At 45.5% G+C, this 22,513-nt stretch overlaps 1 protein-coding gene across 3 annotated transcripts in view; it reads right to left on the reverse strand.

Annotated features, from left to right (window-relative positions):
* The window catches only part of p2rx1 (purinergic receptor P2X, ligand-gated ion channel, 1), a 106,848-nt gene that overhangs the window by 46,825 nt on the left and 37,510 nt on the right, over positions 1–22,513 (reverse strand). For all 3 annotated transcript variants that reach the window (XM_072589317.1, XM_072589316.1, XM_072589315.1), the window contains exons 2-4: positions 13,434–13,581; positions 7,159–7,230; positions 6,298–6,367 (exon numbers count right to left, since the gene is read on the reverse strand). In XM_072589317.1, coding sequence (XP_072445418.1) covers positions 6,298–6,367; positions 7,159–7,230; positions 13,434–13,581 — 290 coding nt within the window. The remainder of the gene's footprint in view (positions 1–6,297; positions 6,368–7,158; positions 7,231–13,433; positions 13,582–22,513) is intronic.

The raw sequence follows: 22,513 nt of genomic DNA on the forward strand, positions 1-22,513 counted from the left end.
AAGGCTGGAACAGGATACTGATTGGGAATGATCAGCCATGATCATATTGAATGGCGGTGCAGGCTCGAAGGGCTGAATGGCCTACTCCTGCATCTATTGTCTATTGTCTATTATCTATTGTCTATTGTCTATTGGAAGGATGTTGTGAAACTTGAAAGGGTTCAGAAAAGATTTACAAGAATGTTGTCAGGGTTGGAGGATTTGAGATATAGGGAGAGGTTGAATAGGCTGGAGTTATTTTCCCTGGAGTGTCGGAGGCTGAGGGGTGACCTTATAGAGGCCTATAAAATCATGAGGGGCATGGATAGGGTAAATAGGCAAAGTCTTTTCCCTGAGGTGGGGGAGTCCAGAACTAGAGGGCATAGGTTTAGGGTGAGAGGGGAAAGATATAATAGAGACCTAAAGGGCAACTTTTTCACACAGAGGGTGGTACGTGTATGGAATGAGCTGCCAGAGGAAGTGGTGGAGGCTGATACAATTGTAACATTAACTAAAAGACATTTGGATGGGTATATGAATAGGAAGGGTTTGGAGGGATATGGGTCAAGTGCTGGCAGGTGGGACTAGATTGGGTTGGGATTTCTGGTCGTAATGGACGGGTTGGACCGAAGGGTCTATTTCCATGCTGTGTATCTCCAAACTCTATGACTCTAAGTGCACTCAGTGGAGCTGCAACCACTTGAATTTTAGTTATGATTATTGGTAACTTATGGGAACCAGGAGATGTAACAACAGCTGGCCAGCAACAAACATGCAAATTGTTTCACTGTTCATGGCAAGCAATATGTATGTATGCTGCTTAAACTAAGCCAAGTCAAATCCTGTAATCAGAGGGCCCTGCCACTGAGCCATCAAAGAGAAGCCAGCAGCCAATCAGCAGCATTAACCCTTTCGAAGACCCATGTATGGTTGATAATCTAATCGTTAGATAACACTACACTGAATCTTGATGATAAGATGCTGGAGATTACAGTCAAGATTAGAGTGGTGCTGGAAAAGCACAGCAGGTCAGGCAGCATCTGAGGAGTAGGGGAATCGACGTTTTGGGCAAATTCCTGATGAAGGGCTTTTGCCCGATACGTCGATTCCCCAATTCCTCGGATGCTGCCTGATCTGCTGTACTTTTCCAGCGCTACTCTAATCTTGATGATAAGTCATCACCAAACATGTACACCCAGAATAAGATGAGCTAAACGTCTTTCTTATTGTCCTGATTCAATGGTTTCAGCAATAGGAAGTACATTTCTCCTTGTCCCTGAATTCAAAATTAGTGGCTGCATTCATGGCTACAAAAAAAACTGCTGTCATGGGCCACTCTACCACTAGGTGGAGCAGCAAACAGGCATGTGCAGAAAGGCAGTGCCTAAAACCAGGACCTCTCTGTTTAATTGGCAAGAGTATCTCAAATACTGGGACTGAAGTTACATTTGCAATAAATGCATCAACATGAACAGTAGCACTAGGGAAGGTGATACCACAGTGACAATGTCACGGGACTAGTAAATCCTAAAACTCCAGGCTCGTGCTCTGCAAGGTGTGAATTCAAAACCCACTGCAACAGAGTTAAAAATCACACAACACCAGGTTATAATCCAACAGGTTTAATTGGAAGCACTAGCTTTTAGAACTTTCTCCACAACCACCTGATGAAGGAGCGATGCTCTGAAAGCTAGTGCTTCCAATTAAACCTGTCGGGACTATAACCTGGTGTTGTGTGATTTTTAACTTTGTCCACCTCAGTCAACATCGACCTCTCCAAATCATCACTGAAGCAGATGCTGACATATCAAATCAATAAAAATCTGGAATTCAAAGCTAGGCTAATGGTGTAACTTGTATTGGTTGCTATTTTTTAAACAAAAACTAGTTTGCTAATGCCATTTCAGGAAGGAAATCTGCTATCCCTACCAGCCCTGGACTCCATGTGACACAGACCCATAGTAATGTGGTTGACCCTCTGAGAAATTGGGGTTATCACTAAATGTTGGCCTGGACACATCTCAGACCCATAAAAGATTGCAATTTTGCCAGGAACAATGAGCTTGTTCTGATAGTGGAGAAGTTGGTTGATTTATGGAAAGAAAACATATTTTAGTTTGATGAATGTCTCAAACTAACAGATTTATTTGTAATCCTAAATTTTAATAAATTAGATTTTTAAATCTTTGAATGCAGCGGCTGTACAACAATAGTTATGTTGTGCACGTACAACTTGATCACAATGGCTATTGCTAAAATATCAGGGTATTACCTATCTTGGGAACACACACGCTGCATGAATAAATTCAACAAAGAATTCAGGAGAAACCTCTTTACCCAGAAAGTGATGAAAATTTACAACTTGTAAGTCCTCCTGTGATTGAATTCCTGAAAATTGCCACCTTAAGTGAAACAGCTTGAAGTGAAGCATGACTTAGAGTCACAGAGTCATAGAGATGTACAGCATGGAAACAGACCCTTCGGACCAACCCGTCCATGCCGACCAGATATCCCAACCCAATCTAGTCCCACCTGCCAGCACCCGGCCTATATCCCTCCAAACCCTTCCTATTCATATAGCCATCCAAATGCCTCTTAAATGTTGCAATTGTACCAGCCTCCACCACTTCCTCTGGCAGCTCATTCCATACACGTACCACCCTCTGCGTGAAAAAGTTGCCCCTTAGGTCTCTTTTATACCTTGCCACTCTCACCTGAAACAAAGTGAAAGCTAGAGTTAGTTTCCTATGGACATTTTCTGCTCGGAAAATACAATGTAGAGTTTGAACTACTCTACCGTATGTGTGTATTCTAAACTTAATAAAACTTTAAATCCCAGAAAAGAGACATGACAATTAGATACTGAGAGTTATATAGTAATGGGGGTTACATGGGCCAGCTCGCCCATGCTACCGAGGTTTCACAATTTAAATTTGTCCCATTTGCCTGGGTTTAATCCATATCCCTCCATAACTCTCTCATCCATGTAGCTGTCTGAATGTTTCTTAAATGGTGAAATTGTGCTCACTCCCACCGCTACCTTTGCAGCCCATTCAGACACCACCTTCTGTGTGAGAAAAACATCCCCCTGTACATTGTTATATCTCTCCCCTCTCACCTTCTAGTTTTCGACTCCCTTACCATGAGGAAACGCTGTTCACTATCGACCTTGTCTATCCCTCTCATGATGAACAAAGTCCAAGCCTATCTGAGGTGACATGGTGGCTCAGTGGTTAGCACTGCTGCCTCATAGAGCCAGGGACCTGCGTTCAATTCCAACCTCTGGTGACTGTATTGAGTTTGCACATTCTCCCTGTGTCTGTGTGGATTTCCCCCGGGTGCTCCAGTTTCCGCACAAAATCCAAAGATGTGCAAGTTAGGTGAATTTGCCATGCTAAATTACCCATAGTCTTTAGGGATGTGTAGGTGAGGTGCATTAGTCAGGGGTAAATGTGGGGGAATGGGTCTGGGGTGGTTGCTCTTTGGAGGGTCGGTGTGGACTTAGAATCATAGAGATGTACAGCATGGAAACAGACCCCTTGGTCCATGTCGACCAGATATTCCCACCACCCGGCCCATATTCATCCAAACCCTTCCTATTCATATACCCATCCAGATGCCTTTTAACTGTTACAATTGTACCAGCCTCCACCATTTCCTCTGGCAACTCATTCCATACACGTACCACCCTCTGTGTGAAAAAGTTGCCCCTTAGGTCTCTTTTATATCTTTTCCCTCTCACCCTAAACCTATGCCCTCTAGTTCTGGACTCCCCCACCCCAGGGAAAAGACTTTGTCCCTATCCATGCCCCTCATGATTTTGTAAACCTCTATAAGGTCACCCCTCAGCCTCCGACGCTCCAGGGAAAATAGCCCTAGCCCTATTCAACCTCTCCCTATAGCTCAAATCCTCCAACCTGACAACATCCTTGTAAATCTTTTCTGAACCTTTTCAAGTTTCACAACATCTTTCTGATAGGAAGGAGACCAGAATTGCATGCAATATTCCAACAGTGGCCTAAACAATGTCTTGTACAGTCGCAACATAACCTCCCAACTCCTATATTCAGTGCTCTGTACAATAAAGGAAAGTATACCAAATGCCTTCTTCACTATCCTATCTACCTGCGACTCTACTTTCAAAGAGCTATGAACCTGCATTCCAAGGTCTCTTTGTTCAGCAACATGCTCTAGGACCTTACCATTAAGTGTATAAGTCCTGCTAAGATTTGCTTTCCCAAAAAACAGCACCTCATATTTATCTAAATTAAACTCCATCTGCCACTCCTCAGCCCATTGGCCCATCTGGCCCAGATCCTGTTGTAATCTGAGGTAACTTTCTTCACTGTCCACTACACCTCCAAATTTGGTGTCATCTGCAAACTTACTAACTGTACCTCTTATGCTTGAATACAAATCATTTATGTAAATGACAAAAAGTAGAGGACCCAACACCGATCCTTGTGGCACTCCACTGGTCACAGGTCTCTAGTCTGAAAAAGAACCCTCCACCACCACCCTCTGTCTTCTACCTTTGAGCCAGTTCTGTATCCAAATGGCTAGTTCTCCCTGTATTCTGTAAGATCTAACCTTGCTAACCAGTCTCCCATGGGGAACCTTGTCAAACGCCTTACTAAAGAGAAAGTGAAAATCATGGCATTTACCTACAATTTGTGTTATTAAAGGGATTGGATAACACTTAGCAGGTAGAAATTCATCACTGCCAGTGGGGGGATGTAAAGGCTTTAAAGTTCACTCTGGACTGTAAAGCCTGGCCTGTTTATGATTGGATATTGACCCTGATTCAAATCTGCTGGGCAAGCCACTGAGACCTGTCATAACTCCTGGTCAGCTTGTCTTTCAGCTGATCAAAATCTTGTCAGGACATTGGTGGGATATGGAATGGACATCCAGTGGTCAGTGAGTGGGTATCTAGTCAATGGTAGATGTGCAGGAATGGGCAGTGAACTGAATGTGTGAGAGCAGTCAATGGACAATGAATGAAAGGTCAATGCACAGTCAGTTGGCAGTAAGTGTGCAGTTAGTTTGCTGTAAGTCTACTGTCAGTGGCTAGTCAGAGGGCAATTGAAATAAGCAATGGAAGCTGACATATCTAAAATAAAAATGGTATGTTTTAACTTAGTCTTTGGAAAAAGCTGCATGGGCCACTTCTGTGCTAGTTCTGATCAGATCTGCTAATTTCCAGGCTGGGTGGGGGTGATGAGAGAATGATTCCCTTTATCTTTGGTATAATAACTGATCATGTGTATCAGGAACTGGGTCACAGCTGTATTCAATAACATGGAACTGGAGCCTGGATCTATAGTGCTCCAGTGACATTGCTCTCTCCTGTCATCCCCACTGTATAGTTCCGTCCATTAAAGCTGATCACTGTTCACTCCTTGATGTGTAGATCTCATCTTACTCTGTAGATCAGGCCTTAACTAGGTGTTCAGTCTCTCAGTAACACAGCCATAACAATTATAGGGTTCTGTAAAGATGGTCAAACTCTAACATCAGGTCCAAATTCTTCAGATATGTTTGAGGATTGCCAAGTATGGCATGCATTTTAAGCCAGTAAAGTAAGGGTAGTAAGATCTGATGTTTGGGCACATGGTTTGAAATCTCAGTACTAATTAGGACAATTATTCAGGGTTTCTTCTTTTCTCACCTTCCAATAAACAAGTGCAGACAAAATTCATGGAATCAGCTCAGAGCCAATTGACTCTGCTTCAGGTTGGGGCTGGGGGGTCTGCGATGGGCCCAGTGACTTTCCTCACATTGTGATCAGATGCAGTACTGATGTGTCAGAGGCTGAGTGTCTCTTTCTGGTTGATTTATTGCCCAGGTGTAACCCACCATTTTAGACAAAAGCTTCATACAATTATTGCCAGATTTGAAGGACAAGACCTGGTTAACATCGCTTCCCTCCTAATTTCACAGGGAGGTTTAGCCCTGAATTTCTCCATGAATCATCTGCCATAATCATCCTGACTTAATGTCAGGAGATGATCAGCTGAGCGCCTGTTGAGAAATGGCCAAACTTTTCAATCAGTCAAAAACTGAGATTGTCCAAAAAAGCTGGGAATCCATGTTTTAATTTGGACCATTTCCTCAGAGTGCGCGGCTGTTGGGCAACACCTTGATTTAAAGTTCTCATCCTTAATTTCAAATCCTTAAATGGCTTCACTTTATCCATAATTTGTATTCTCCTCCCATCTCACAATCCACTGAGAGCTGTGTGCTCCCCTACACTTCGGGCAGTATAGTGGGTCGGCAGTGGTTTGATGGTTGATGTCCGTGAGGATTGGTACTTACCTTGTCCATACCGGCTAAACTGTCCTGCCATGCAGTCACTGTCAGATTCACACTGTTCGGAACTTTGAAGCTATAGATGAGACAACCAAACAGGTTAGTTTTCCACCTTTAGCATTTGCATTCTGTGTACTCTGGATAGCATTGAAGAATATCAACTTGAGTGGGAGCCTTGTTTCAGTGGATAGTGCTCGCAGCTTCATGTGAGTATTGAGGTTTCCAGACCCACTGCAAAGAGCCAGGCATCATATCGAGGCTGACAATAGCCTAGAACTGAGGAAATCTGCATTTCCCCAAGGGGCCATATTGAGAAGACAGAAGCTCAACACAATGTCAGATCCACTCCCAAAGGGAGTTTCGCTGGAATGTTTGATCTCTGTAAATCCAGCTGCCTGAAAGCCTAAAACACATTGAATTGTTTATGGTTTGTCTTTTGATGTCTTTAAGGGGTCACCTTCAGTTTTAATGTAATCGTTCAAAATATATGAATCTAACAATTTTTCTGATCAATCTAATGAGGGATCATAGAGTGGGTACTGTAAAGGTGGCTTGATTCTAGTCAAAGGCATTGGTCAGAAACTGGCTGACTAGGCCAATCGATATAATTCCTGCCCAAAGAAGGCACCCACCATTTCACAGGGTCGCTAATAGGGGCAGTTCATGGTGTGGTGCAGTAGCACTGTCCCTATCTCTAGGACAGAGGCTCCTAGTTCAAATCCAACCTCCCCTTGAGCTGTATCATAACACGTTCATCAGAATGATGAGAGTGTCCTGACACAAGCACTTCAGCTCCATTGTTCAGGTGCCCACCTGTTACTGCATGGAGTCATCCTGTCTGCAGTACCCATACAAACAGTAACTCACCTGTGTACAGTATGTCATGGACTGTCTCGGGGTCACAATATAATTGGTCATTATAACAAAGGAGTCTGATCCCTAAAGGAAAGAAACAGATACATGATGAAAGATGACAGCAAGACATTCCTAGTTTCTTCCTGCTCTGACAGTATCTGATTTGTTGACCATTCATGTCTCTCATTTTGATTTCCAGCCTTCAAGCCTTATATATTTGTTTTTTATATCTATGTTAGCTCATACAACATATGTCACAGAGAGTCAGGTTCTGTTGAGACTGGTATCTTGAAGTTATTTACATCATTGTCTATTTCGACCGCAATAATATTACACATATAAACACACAGGGTCTGGTTTCTGTACTTACTGTTGTCACTGTATATCTCACACACACATACAACTGACTGGGGGTGGCACGGTGGCTCACTGATTAAGCACCGCTGCTTCACAGCGCCAGGGACCTGGGTTTGGTTCCACCCTTGAGTCACTGTCTGTGTGGAGTTTGTACATTTTCCCTGTATCTGCATCAGTTTCCTCCGGGTGCTCCGGTTTCCTCCCACAGTCCAAAGGTGTGTAGGTTATGGCTCCATTACACAGACAAACGTGAGGTGGATGTTTTTATATCAGATATCATGATGTAGATAATGGGTTTTCTTCGGGTTGGCAATCAGTGTCTAGTGGTGTGCCTCATGGATCAGTGTTGGGAATACCATTGTTTACAATTTACAGAAAAGATTTAGAGTTGGGCACCAAATGTAGCGTGCCAAAATTTGTAAATGACACAAAGACGAGTGGTAGAGCAAAGTGTGCAGAGGACACTGAAAGTCTGCAGAGGGATATAGCTAGATTAAGTGAATGGGCAAAGGTCTGACAGATGGAGTACAATAATGGTAAATATGGGGTCATCCATTTTGGTAGGAATAACAGCAAACTGGGCCGTTACTTAAATGGCATCCTTGTGCATGAACCACAAAAATTGGTTTGCAGTGCAGCAGGTAATTAATAAGGCAAATGGAATATTGTCCTTCCTTGCCAGAGAGAGGGAGTTTAAAAACAGAGAGGTTCTGCTGTAGTACTGGTGAGGCCACACCTGGAGTACTGTGTACAATTTTGGTCTCCTTCTTGAGAAAGAATGTACTGTCTCTGGAGGGGGTGCAGAAGAGATTCACTAGGTTGGTTTAGCGACGAGAGGGTTGGCTTCTGAGGAGAGATTGAGTAGCTGGTACTATACTCACTGGAATTTAGAGGAATGGGGTTGGGGGAGGGGGGGGGGGGTGGAACCTTATAGAGTCATAAAGTTATGAAGAAAATAGACAACCAGGAGGTTTTATCTACATCTGGGTGAAACTAGAATTAGCCTCAAAATAAGGGGAGAGTAGATTCAGGACTGAGTTGAGGACAAGTTCCTTCTTCCAAAGGGTGGAGCAGTTGAGGCTACCTCACTGAATGTTTTTAAGGCAAACATAGATTTTTGAACAGTAAAGAAATTAAGTGTTATGGTGAGTGAGGGGAGCTGAGTCCACAAAAAGATCAGCCATGATGTTATGGAATGGCAGGGGCGGCTTGATAGGCCAGACGGCTTACTCCTGTTCTGAGTTCTTATGTCCTGACATCACCTCACTGACCTAAAGGCCTGACCATCCTTTGGACTTTTTGTCCCTGATTGTTTCCAAATGAATTCAGAATCACAGCCAGGGCAGGATTTGAAATATGAAGCCAGTAAAGACACTATTTTTATTTGAATAGGAAAAAAATGTAAAAAGCAACTTCAGAAGATCAGACAACAGAAGTATTTCAGTAGTTTGTGGCCTGCAGGTCTGACTGCCACAACAGGCAGTGTACACCAGAACTGAAACCTCTCTGCATGCTGTTATCTCTTCACCTCACTCATTCAATCCGTTTGTGTTTGTAATGTTACCCCCACGCTCGTGTCTGGTGGAAATTTACTTGGTTACTGCCCACATTTAGGGCATGTCCCATCTCCTGGTTGGCACCTGATGCTTGTTGCCCATTATGTAGGTAGGTTAACGGGAGATTCATAGATACTTCCAAAAATGGCTGTTTGAAGAGCATTGTCCCATTACTCTGACCTGAGCGTAAAGCCCATAAATTCCAAGATGGTGGCAGAGTAGATTTTCTCACCAGAGTTTGTCCACTCTGATCACGTCTTTTTTCTTTCCTTTATTCTTCTCTCGCTTTTCTCTTTCTTTCTTTTGATTCTTTGGTCTTTGGAACTCGGCTGTGGTGGTGGCTGGGGTCTTTGACGATGGGGGCATGAGGCTGCTGGTTGTTGCTGGCTGTGTTGAGGCTCCATTGCTGGAGCAGGGCAGGAGCGGAACTCTGCAGTGAGGTGGCTGATGGGGCAACCAGAGCATGGGGCCCAGCATTTGCCCAGACGGTGGTAGTGGAGGCGAGTGGCAAAAGATGACAGTCAGTAGTGAGTGAGGCCTGGGGTGTCAGGTGAAGGTCAGCAGTGGTGGTCAGTGATGAAGGTGGCTGGTGAACACAGGTGGGTCTGAGCCCAGCGCAGGGGAGACCGAGCCCTGTCGGCCTATGATTTAAGAAAAGACTATAATATTTGATTTTTTTAAAGTTTATTTCCTTATTTTCTATTTTTCTATTAAGAAGATGCCGGGAGGTGCAAGGGAGGAGTGAAGGACTGCTGGGAAGTTTTTAAGTGGGTGAGATCTAGCGGTAGGGGACTCAATAGTTGGATGGACTGACAGGAGATTTTGTGGCCAGAAACGGGACTCCCGGAAGGTACGTTGCCTCCCTGGCGCCAGGATCCAGGATGTCACCGATCGGGCTTACAGGATTCTGAAGGGGAGGCAGAACAGCCAGAAATCGTGGTACCTATCGGCACCAATGATATAGTCAGGAAAGGGATTGAGGATCTGAAAAGTGACTACAGAGAGTTAGGCTGGAAGCTGAGGAGCAGGGTGAGTAGAGTAGTGATCTCAGGTTTGCTACTGGTGCCACGAGATAGTGAGGTGAGGAACGGTCAGCGAATGCAGCTTAACACGTGGCTGCGAGGCTGGTGCAGGAGGGAGGGTTTCAGATACCCTAGACCATTGGGAGACCTTCTGGGGAAGGTGGGACCTGTACATGAAGGATGGGTTGCACCTGAACTGGAGGGGTACAAATGCCCTGGGTGGGAGATTTGCTTGTGTGGTTTGGGAGGGTTTAAACTAGTTTGGTGGGGGGGGGTGGGAATCAGAGCCACATGTCTGAGAGGGGGCAGTTGTAGGTGGGGCAGTGATAGGGTGTAGTGAATCTATCAGAAAGGTTTCTCACGCGATGAAACAAAGGGATCGGTTAAAGTGTGTCTGCTTTAATGCAAGGAGTGTCAGAAATAAGAGTGACGAACCTATAGCTTGGATCAGCACTTGGGGCTATGATGTTGTGGCCATAACAGAGATGTGGGTTTCACAGGGGCAGGAATGGTTGTTTGATATTCCAGGGTTTAGAACGTTTAAAAAGAATAGGGAGGGTGGAAAAAAGAGGAGGGGGTGTAGCATTGCTAATCAGAGAGTGCATCACAGCTACAGAAACGAAGGTTGTTGAGGAAGGTTTGTCTACGGAGTCAGTATGGGTGGGAGTTAGAACAGCAAGGGAGCAGCCACTGCATTGGGGGTTTTCTACAGCCCCCCTAATAGAAGTGGAGAGATTGAAGATCTCATAGGTGGGCAGATCCTGGAAAAATGCAGAAGTGGCAGGGTTGTTGTTACGGGTGATTTCACCTTCCCCAATATCGACTGGAACCTCCTTAGTGCAGATGGTTTGGATGGAGACGTTTTTGTCCGTTGTGTTCAGGAGGGTTTCCTTCCTCAGTATGTAGACAGACCGACGAGGGGAGAGGCCATTTTGGATTTGGTGCTCAGCAATGAGCCAGGACAGGTGTTAGATCTCGCGGTGGGAGAGCACTTTGGTGACAGTGATCACAACTGCCTCACATTTAGCACAGCCTTGGAGAGGGAAAGGAGCAGTCACAGAGGGAAGATATTTAATTGGAGAAAAGCAAATTATGACGATATCAGACAGGCGTTGGGAAGTACAGACTGGGAGCAATTGTTCCACAGAAAGGGCACAGCAGACATGTGGAGACTGTTTAAGGAGCAGTTGTTGTGAGTGATGCACAAATGTGTTCCTGAGAGGCGGGTAAGAAGGGGTAAGATTAAGGAACCTTGGATGATGAGAACAGAGGAACTTCTCATCAAATGGAAGAAGGCAGCTTACGTAAGGTGGAGGAAGCAAGGATCTAGCACAGCTTTAGAGGATTACAGGCTTGCTAGAAAGGAGCTCAGAATTGGACTGAGGAGATCCAGGAGGGGGCACGAAAAATACTTGGCAAAATGGATTAGGGAGAACCCAAAGGCATTTGATTCATACATGAGGAATAAGAGCATGATCAGGGAGAAGGTCAGGCCAATCAGGGATAGCCGAGGGAACTTGTGCGTGGAGTCTGAGCAGATAGGGGAAGCCCGAAATGAGTTTTTTGCTTCAGTTTTCACTAAGGAAAGGGAACTTGTTGGGAATGAGAACTTAGAGGAGCTGGGATACAGTCTTGACCGGATCAAGATTGATGAAGTTGATGTGCTGGAAATTTTGGCAAACATTAAGATTGATAGGTCCCCAGGGCCAGACCAAATTTATCCTGGGCTGCTCCGGGAAGTGAGAAAGGGGGTTACTAAGCTGCTGGCGAAGATCTTTGCCTCCTCACTCTCCACAGGAGTCGTACCAGAGGATTGGAAGGAGGTGAATGTTGTTCCTCTTTTCAAGAAAGGTAATAGGGAAATTGCTGGCAATTACAGACAATCAGTTTCACATCTGTGGTCAGCAAGGTTTTGGAAAGAATTCAGAGGGATAGGATTTATGACTATTTGGCAAAACATAGTGTGATTAAAGGCAGTCAGCATGGCTTTGTGAGGGGCAGATCGTGCCTCACAAATCTTATTGAGTTCTTTGAGGAGGTGATGAGACAGGTCGATGAAGGTCGAGCAATGGATGTGGTGTATGTGGACTTCAACAAGGCATTTGATAGGGTTCCCCATGGTAGGCTCATTCATAATGTCAGGAAGTATGGGATACAGGGAGATTTGGCTATCTGGATCCAGAATTGGCCGGCTGACAGAAGGTAGAGAGTGGTTGTAGATGGAAAGTATACTGCCTGGAGGACAGTGTTGAGTGGGGTCCCGCAGGGCTCTGTTCTTGGGCCTCTGTTCTTTGTAATTTTTATAAATGACTTGGATGAGGAGGTTGAGGGGTGGGTTAGTAAATTTGCAGATGACACAAAGGTTGGAGGCGTCGTCGATAGTATCGAGGGCTACTGCAGGCTGCAGCGCAACATAGACAGGATGCAGAGAACAGCAACAGGAAGTGACATTTCAAAATGCTCACGGATTTTGCAGAGTTGTTCTTAGTTCCTAGTTTTGTTTTTGGTCAATTAGATGAAATGTGGGGATTATCAGAGAGGGTAAGAGCCACTGTGGTCACCACTTCTACAGGTCACATGCTATAGCGACGATAAAATGGTTCACTTGTCCTAGTTAACTACTCCATAACATTCGGTAAATTGTTGTCAATTGTTTGTCTTTTCTGCCGAGTTCCACCTCCTGCCAACAGGAATTCACTAAAATTCACAAATCTCCAACGGGGTGTCAGGCAGGTCAGGGGGAACTGCTAAGTTACTGGATACCCCAAGACACAGATACCACCCCAGGATTCTATCCATAACCAGCCCAGCAGCACCCCCCCCCACCCCAACCCCCGCCAGGTCTTTAGCCGTCCAAGACCCAGACTGCAGGCCCCTTGAAGATGTCCTCTTTAGGCCCAGAACTCTGACTCTGACCACAGCAGCCTGACCCCCCAGGACAATGAGCCCAAGCGCATGGTCCTCCAGCTCTCCCTGAGGACCGTGAGGGCCAGGGTCTGATCACCCACCCCAGCCCAGGATCTGTCTCCTCCCTACGCCAACTCCTCTCCCTACCCCTCACTGACTCTTAACACTGACCCCCTGAACACAACTCCAGGATTCTGGCCTGTAGGAGTCAGGGGTCCCATCAAACGATGTGACCTCATTTTGAAATGATGCAGAGTTTGAAGACCCAGCTATACAGACACGAATAGAGCCACTTGGTTCATCTTCTCAAGATTGGTTTTCATTTTAATCAGCCTGCTCAGAGATGTGATTACACAGCAGGTGGGACGTGAACACAGGCCTCCTGTCTCAGAGGTACGGACACTGCACCAAAAGAGGCCTTATCCACCCATGTCCAAAATCTCACCTGTGATGGGAAGGAATAGTCAACAGCATCCAAAATCCGTGGGCCAACGTGGGAGAGGTTTGTGAAGCCAATACCTTTCACTTTAACTGAAACGGAGCTGATGGTGGAATCGGTGGACTGATAGCCTTTCTCGTAGATGAAAACCCATCTGCAATACAAGAAGGAAAGCTGCATGGTTACCCTAACACTACATCCCCTATCGTATTCATGAACAATTATGATCCATTAAACCATCTGGTGTGTCCAAGACAATTTGTAGATCAAAACCCCACTGAATGGTTCAACACCCAGGCCAATTAGAGCACAAATGCTTTCTATCCAACTCCTTTGAATGGGAGCCGATGGCTGAGTGGCATTATCGCTGGACTGTTAATCCAAAGTCTTGTTCTGGGGACCTGGGTTTGAATCCTGCCATGGCGGACGGTGGAATATGAATTCAATAGAAATCTGGAATTGGGTGCAATGATGGTGATGAAATGATTGTCAGGAAAAGCCCATCTGAGCCAGTAATGTCCTTTAGGGCAGGAAGCTGCCATTCTCACCCAGTCTGGCCTACATGTGACTCCAGGCCCACAGCAAGGTGGCTGACTCCGAACTGTCCCCTGGGATGGGTAATAAGGTAAAAACAAGGACGGCAGATGCTGGACACCAGAGTCTAGATTAGAGTGGTGCTGGAAAAGCACAGCAGGTCAGGCAGCATCCGAGGAGCAGGAAAATCGACGTTTCGGGCAAAAGCCCTTCATCAGGAATAGAGGCAGGAAACCTGCAGAGTGTAATAAGTGCTGGACTAGCCAGTGACCCCCTCCTCCCACAAACAAATAAATAAAACCAAAAAAAACAATAATCTGGGAGACCACTCGAGCCCTAATTAATATCGCCCAATCGTTACATACAGAGTTAGTTCCATACCACTCATGGACTGAGTCACAGGGTTGTTGGGATCACTGCTGATTGGCTAACATGATCCTGATCCCTGTCATCCTCTGTCACACCAGGGGTGGCTCATTGGAAGTCAGGCTGACAGACTCAGTGTTGCTACAGGCTATAATCTCAAACTGCTGGACAGCAGCAAATGCACACTGCCCTTCGGGATCTGGCACTTAGTTTTAGATGAAAGAAAGCACTTCTGGATCCACAGGACAGCACGAGTAAACACAGGACAGCACGAGTAAACACAGGTCCTCCTTTCTGGAAGGCAAAGGGTATGAGGGAGCAGATGTGACACAGTTCATTTCGGGCAGAGTTTCTACAATGCCCTCCTCGTCCAGAGTTAGAGTTGGCACTCTCACCCAAGTCATAAAGTTGTGGCTAAAGGTTCAGCACAGGGACTTGAGCATGAAATCTAGGCTGACACTGCAGTGCAGCACTGGGCCTGTGCTGCTCTGTCAGAGATGCTGCCTTTCAGATCAGATTTTTTAGGCCCCATTTACTTGTTTAGCTTGACTTAAAGTGATCTCAAGACAGTGTTTCTAAGAAAAGCAGAGGAATTCTCCCAATGTACAGACAGGATCTCATGTAGATGCAGATGAGCCTCTGAGGTAAGCCATGATGTCAATGTCAGGAGTCATGTGATAGAGACTCTCCCAGAAGGTTGGATCCAGAGTATAGATAACACACAATGGCACCCATTAACATTTGAGATCAAATAATAGCGACAGATGGTGTGTGATTCTTTTCTCGGTTTTAGCACATTAGGAACGAACGAGCAGATGAAATGAGATACAATCTAAACTGACCCCCTCCACCTTGTTTGCTCTCCCATGATAGACCCTCACCCACTGTGGAAGTGTTTCCTAAACTCCAAAGTAATTTGGCCAAACTGCAGAAAGTTCATTCCCTCAGCTCGGAAGTACGAGAATAGTGGAAATAAGATGCTGAGTTTTTCAATGCTAACCTTCCATTGTCTTCATGTGGGCAATGTCCCAGAATTGATGTTCCAAGTTGCCACGATCTGCATGCTGATCTAGCTGATCCTGTGTTCTTTCAAATGGTGTTCTGGTATGACCAGAAGGTTGAACTCCATGTATTGCCATGTTTTGTAACTTGTTTTGTTTTCCCATCTGGGATGCTTAGGTGTCTCAGAGGGCGTAGCTCTCTTACTTTTGAGACAGAAGGTCACAGAGTCCGAGTCTGGATCAGCACAAAGTTTTTGGCTGACTCATCAGGTGACTTCAATGTCAGGTAAAATCGAGTGGACTGTCAGAGGTTTGGCTACCCTGTGCTTGTGATCAACCTGGCCGGCAGGTCCAATTGAAATTACTCACACTGAACTAAATGTTGCCTCTGTGATTCTTTTTTCAAATGTGTTCACAAGCGGGCGGCACGGTGGCACTGTGGTTAGCACTGCTGCCTCACAGCGCCAGAGACCCGGGTTCAATTCCCGCCTCAGGCGACTGACTGTGTGGAGTTTGCACATTCTCCCCTTGTCTGCGTGGGTTTCCTCCGGGTGCTCCGGTTTCCTCCCACAGTCCAAAGATGTGCAGGTCAGGTGAATTGGCCATGCTAAATTGCCCGTAGTGTTAGGTAAGGGGTAAATATGGGTGTGGGTGGATGCGCTTCGGCGGGTCGGTGTGGACTTGTTGGGCCGAAGGGCCTGTTTCCACGCTGTAAGTAATCTAATCTAAAAAAAAAGCTGTAGAGAGATGCATCAATCAATCTCAGTTACAAGTGAGTTTTAATAGGAGGGATATCGCTGTTTTAAACTGTGACACAAAGTCAATTCCTTACTTTTTCAAATAAAACTCATGGAAGATGTTGAAGGAGTCAAAAGTGGACGGGCATTGTCAACTTTGGAGGTAAAAATCTGACCAAAATGTGGGATATGAAGCTAGTAAATTGGTGCTAAGATTGTTGTCAGCTCTCGAGTGTCAAGAAGGAAGTTTACCACGATCCCCACTTTGAAACCTCATTCAACCAATCAACCAGTGAGTGCATCTGACAACTCCAAATGGCCCCATATCACTGTGAAAGAAACATTCTTAATTGCCCAGCACAAATCCACAGGAGAACTGAAGCAGTCAGCTGGGACACCAGTCATTGATCACACTCACTGCTGCGTTCTTTAATGAAGAGCATATTTCTTTCAGTATTATGGCCTCTCAGAGGTTTTAGCAGCATGACTACAATCAATAAACACCACGATGCTGTTCAAATACCTTGAGTCCCCCTGTTCGAACACACTGGGACAAAGCTCTCACATCAATCTGTTCAAGCATGGAACTCCATGTTAATGATCACGTTGTGTCAAAAGACTGCAAATTCTTTAAATCTTCTTGGTTTGAGAAGCCAGCAGGATCAGAAGTGAATTCCTACAGCCGGCTCCGGCTCTGTTCCTCTCCCTCTCCCTCTCCCCCTCCCCCTTGGCGGTCATCAGCCCCTCACCATGTTGGATCCACTCTGGTGCTGGAGCTCCTGCTGGCGACCTTTCACCTCCTATGTGACCTGTGTACTGTCTATAAGGGCTTCGCAGCTAATTGGTTACATTTGAGCTGTGCATAATCATGTAATTACCATCCCAACACACAAAAAAGAATTTCCATCATTACTGTGCATTTTCTTTATTCATTCATTCATGCAATACAGGAATTGCGAGATGGGAAGCATTTATTGCCCATTCAAAATGGTCCCACTTTTCCCTTCTCTCTAACTTCCTTCCAGCCCAATAAACCTCCAAGATCTTTGCACTCCTCTCCTTGGGAGAGTGAGGCCTGGGTGACATGGGAGCCAATTGTTAGATGGGACTGAAAATTGGGATGGGGGGGCATTCTCCAATTGGAAGAAGCTAACTTGTGATGTCCAAAAGCAATCTATGCTGATGCCCCAACTACTTATTCTTTGTCTTAACATGGGTGAAGCAGGATGCATTGATGAAGTGGTAACTGACCAGTAATCCATAGGACTAGGCTAATACTTTTGGAACCTGGATTCAAATCCTCTCACATCTTGTTCCCTAATACTTCCACTCCCATCCGGAAACGTCAGATAAAACAGGCTCATTTTCTCTGTCGCCGATTGGGGAGGTGATGGCCGAGAGGTATTATCGCTGAACTATTAATCTAGAAACTCAACTAATAGTCTGGGGGCCCAGATTTGAATCTTGCCATGGCAAATGGTTAAACTTGAATTCAATTAAAAATCCACTGAAGATCATGAAACTATTGTCAACTGTCATAAAATATTCTGTCACTGTTGCTGGGTCAAACTCCTGGAATTGTCTCCCCTCAGGGCATTGTGAGTCAACCTACAGGACATGGACTGCAGTGGTTCAGGAAGGTAGCTCACCCTCACCTTCATCTACCTTTGTGGGCGGCACGGTGGCACAGTGGTTAGCACTGCTGCCTCACAGCGCCAGAGACCCGGGTTCAATTCCCGCCTCAGGCGACTGACTGTGTGAGTTTGCACGTTCTCCCCGTGTCTGCGGGGGTTTCCTCCGGGTGCTCCGGTTTCCTCCCACAGTCCAAAGATGTGCAGGTCAGGTGAATTGGCCATGCTAAATTGCTCGTAGTGTTAGGTAAGGGGTAGATGTAGGGGTATGGGTGGGTTGCGTTTCGGCGGGGCGGTGTGGACTTGTTGGGCCGAAGGGCCTGTTTCCACACTGTAAGTAATCTAATCTTTCACATTCCCAGCTACCTTCCCAGCCCCTTCCCCCCTCCCATTTATCTCTCAGTTCCCCGGCCCACAGGCTTCATTCCTGAGGAAGGGCTTAGGCCCGAAACGTCGATTCTCCTGCTCCTTGGATGCTGCCTGACCTGCTGCGCTTTTCCAGCACCGCACTTTTTGATCACTTCCTACTATCCAAGAGCCATTAGTAATATTTCATTACTCCAGTGATCATGAAGCTCCAGTGATCATGGCAAGGTTGTGTTTAGATGCCAGAGACAGAACAAAGCCAATATCTTACAGCTTACGTTCCCTATGTTGGTGTGTCTCAGTACCACAGAAAGACCTAGAGACTCTCAGCACCTAGCGCATGCCAGAAGACCTTTTCTTCAGTCTTAACAAATGCTGAGAGAATACGCAACCTATTTAAAGATATCGTTGTCCATGGAAGGGACAAAGCAGAGCATGATCAGACATTATAAGTGGTAGTTTACTGGACACGCATAGCACAATGTGATGCTCAACTATGACATATCCCTGTTTGCTGCGCCTGACAAAAGCTGGAGTTAAACTTATACAGAGCTTAAAAATGTGTTGCTGGAAAAGCGCAGCAGGTCAGGCAGCATCAAAGGAACAGGAGAATCGACATTTCGGGCATAAGCCCTCCTTATGCCCGAAACGTTGATTCTCCTGCTCCTTGGATGCTGCCTGACCTGCTGCGCTTTTCCAGCAACACATTTTTAAGCTCTGATCTCCAGCATCTGCAGTCCTCACTTTCTCTTAGTTAACCTTACACACAACAATATCAAAGGCAATGATGTGCTTCCAACACCATTTATCGGGAACAAGGTGGCATTTTTCCTCAGTACATTAAACTTTATCATACTCCTAAAGGTGGAGAATTCAGAAGCTGCTACATAAAGATGCGCAGTGGAAATGGAAAATAGCATAAAATGTATTTGACATCTTTAAAGATAAAAATATTATTGACATCAAACATGAAGCATTTTAATACATATGCAGAAATGTATGTTACAAGGGAATCCGATTGGAGCTGTACATTGAAGCAAGAAAAATCACTTATGCATCGTGTCCCTTGTCAGAAACTCTCCTGGACAGTGGGAATCATTATCTTGAATATCTGCTTGTAAATATTGCCACATCTGTCACTATGGTAGAAAGCTTACTCTGCACGGAGTACTAAACACTGTACATTGTTGGTTATTTCAGAACTTGATCACCAGTTGATCCAGAGATAATCAGATCACCTTGATCAGTTTGAGGTGAGCACCTCAAATGTTCAGGCAAAAAAGTACCTGCAGATATTCTTGTGCTACTGTTAGTGAGATGCTTGCAACATTAAAGACGATGTGGTCTTGATCTTGAGAGAAATAGAACCAATGAATTGAAGAAAGTAAGGCAGTATCGAAAAACTGAGTGGCTTTGTGGACTAGGTCATCTCATCAGGTTGGGATGTAAGAAATGTAAAAGAATCAGCATAAGAGGGTACAGACTGTGTTCTGGGAGGGATAAGGCAACAGTAAGATCTCACCACAGAGTTTACAAAATCTCGTCCTAATCATTCTTCTCACATTATGTTTTGGCCACGAAACATTCTCTAAACTACTTTAACATGTTACTCCCTGCTGCTGATAGGGAGATTTGAAGGTTTCCAATCGGGTAACATGAGACTGACACTTGTGGGGATCAGACCCATGTCAGAATCTGAACCAAGTAATGCAGACTGTGGGAACACTGCTCTGTCAGGAATGCTGTCCTCTGACCAAGGCAATGTAGTTGAAGATACAATTATATAGAGATAGTGAGAGCTGCAGATACTGGAGGGTCAGAGTGGATAAAGCAGAGGGTAATAGTAGAAGGATGTTTGTTGGACTGGAGGCCTGGGACCAGTGATGTTCCTCAGGGGGCAGTGCTGGGCCCATTGCTGTTTGTTATCTATACCAATGATTTGGATGAGGGTGTGCAAGGCATGGTTAGTAAGTTTTCAGGTGACACTAAAATAGACAGTATCGTGGACAGTGAGGAAGGTTCTCAGAAATTGCAGCAGGAGAAGTGGGCTGAGAACTGGCAAATGGAGTTTAATATAGTTAAGTGTAAGGTCTTGCAATTTGGAAAGTCAAATCAAGATAGGAGTTTCATGGTGAATGGTAGGGCCTTAAGGAGTGTAGTGGAACAGAGGGGCCTTGGAGTTCAGGCACACATTTCTCTGAAAGTGGAGTCCCAGGTAGACAGGGCAGTGAAGAAGGCTTTTAGCACAATGGCCTTCATCAGTCAGGGCATTGAGTATGGAGGTTGGGAAGTCATGGTGTAATCGTACAGGACGCTGGTGAGGCTGCACTTGGAGCATTGTGTTCAGTTGTTGTCACCTCACTATAAGAAGGATGTTATTAAATTAGAAAGAGTACAGATGAAATTTATAAGGATGTTGCCTGGACTCAATGGTCTGAGTTATAGGGAGAGGTTGGACAAGCTAGAAGCTTTTTCCTCAGAGCGGAGACTGAGGGGGGATCCTATAGAGGTGTATAAGATCATGAGAGGCATGGATAGGGTGAATGCACTCAGTCTTTTCCCCAGGGTTGGGGAATCGAGGACTAGAGGGCATCAGTTTAAGGTTAGAGGGGAAAGAATAAAAGGGAATCTGAGGGGCATATGGAATGAGCTGCCAGTGGAAGTGGTTGAGGAGGGCATATTAACAATATTTAAAAGGCATTTGGACAAATACATGGATAGGAAAGGATTAGAAGGATAAGGGCCAAGTGCAGGGAAATGGGGTTAGTGTGGATGGACAGTTTGGTCAGCATGGAACGGTCTGGGCCAAAGGGCCTGTCTCTGTGCTGTAGGACTCTATGGCTCTATCTCTGAAGACTGGAGCTGGAAAAAGTACAGCAGGTCAAGCAGCGTTTCAACTGAAGGGAACTGTGAAATAAATAGAGGGAAGGGGTGGGGCTGGGGAAAGATAGGTGGGACAGTGATAGGTGGATGCGGGTAGGAGGTGGCTGTGATTGGTCAGCGGGAAGCAAGATGGACAGCTCGGGTCAGGGTAAGCGGGGTAGGGTGGAGGGGGAAGGCCGGGCCTGGAATTAGGCTGGGGGAGGGTGAGCAGGTTTGGAAGCTGATGAATTCTATGTTAAGGCTGTATGGTTGGAAGCTTCCAAGGTGGAAGATGAGGTGATCTTCCTCCAGTTTGTGTGTGGATTTGTGGAGGCCCAGGATGGACATGTCATCGGGGGAGTGAGAGGGGGAGTTTAAATGCATGGCGATTGGAAGGTGGGTTGACTGGAGCATATATACCATGAAAAATGTGTCAATATAGGTTTCATTAATGGAGGATAGACTACAAAAGTAAAGTATAAGATTAATGTGGTCTTAACTGGAGCACTGTATCCAGCTTTGGGCGTGGGACTTTAGGAAGGATGTGTGAGGGTTAGGGCGGATGCAGAAAAGATCTGAAGAAATGGTTCAAGGGTTGAGTAATGTCAGGTATGAAGATAAATTGGAGAAGTTGGCATGCTTCCCTTGGAGAAGAGATTGCCGAAATCAAACCTGGTCAAGGTTCACAAAATCATTCAGGACCTGGGCAGAGTTGATAAGGAGAATCTGTTCCTAACCCACGAACAGATCAAGAATGAGAGGGCACAGATTTATTTTGATTGGCAAAGCAAGTGGAAGTGATTCGGGGGGAATGTCTCGGATCCAGCAGGTGGTTAGGATCGGTGCTGCCTGTGCATGTGGTGGAAGCTGCATCTGTGTGAACCAGACCTGGCTTTTGAAAAGGAAGAACATGCCTGGGGTTATGGGGAGAAGGTGAGAAAATGGCACCACGTGAGATGCTCATTGAGAGAGCTGGTACAATCATGGTGGGCCGAATGGCTTCATTTTGCTCTGTAAGTCTGTGAACTACAGATTGAAACATCAACTTGATGTCGAACCTTTGACCCACTCCATCAAAAACAATCTTACTCTTATAGATCTAGATTTCTGTGTAAGTAATGTCATAAATTGGTTGTTTATATTTAGCAGAGAGGAGCCGTTGATATGATGAGTGGTTGGTGCCCAGTTCTTTTTGTATAACTGGAGGGTAAAAATAGCCTGCAAACATTGTCCCTACAGTCCACACAGCCTGTCTGGATAGCTAATGGTTGTGGGTGCATTTTGAGCAATGTTTTTGTGAGTGTTTTGTTCCAGGTTTTGACCCCACCAAAGAGTTTCCACATGAAGATGGTGATGCCCTGTAAATGAAGACAGCTGCTGATACGAGGGTAACAAAGTCAGGTCAGAAACCCAGAAACAAAAATGATCAGTGATGCTAAGTGGTTAGCACTGCTGCCTCACAACGCCAGGTTCGATTCCAGCCTCAGGTGACTGTCTGTGTGGAGTTTGCACATTCTCCCTGTGTCTGCGTGGGTTTCCTTTGGGTGCTCCAGTTCTCTCCCACAGTCCAAGGATGTGCAGGTCAGGTG

This window comes from Chiloscyllium punctatum, chromosome 19 (assembly GCF_047496795.1).
Source record: "Chiloscyllium punctatum isolate Juve2018m chromosome 19, sChiPun1.3, whole genome shotgun sequence".
NCBI lineage: Eukaryota > Metazoa > Chordata > Chondrichthyes > Orectolobiformes > Hemiscylliidae > Chiloscyllium > Chiloscyllium punctatum.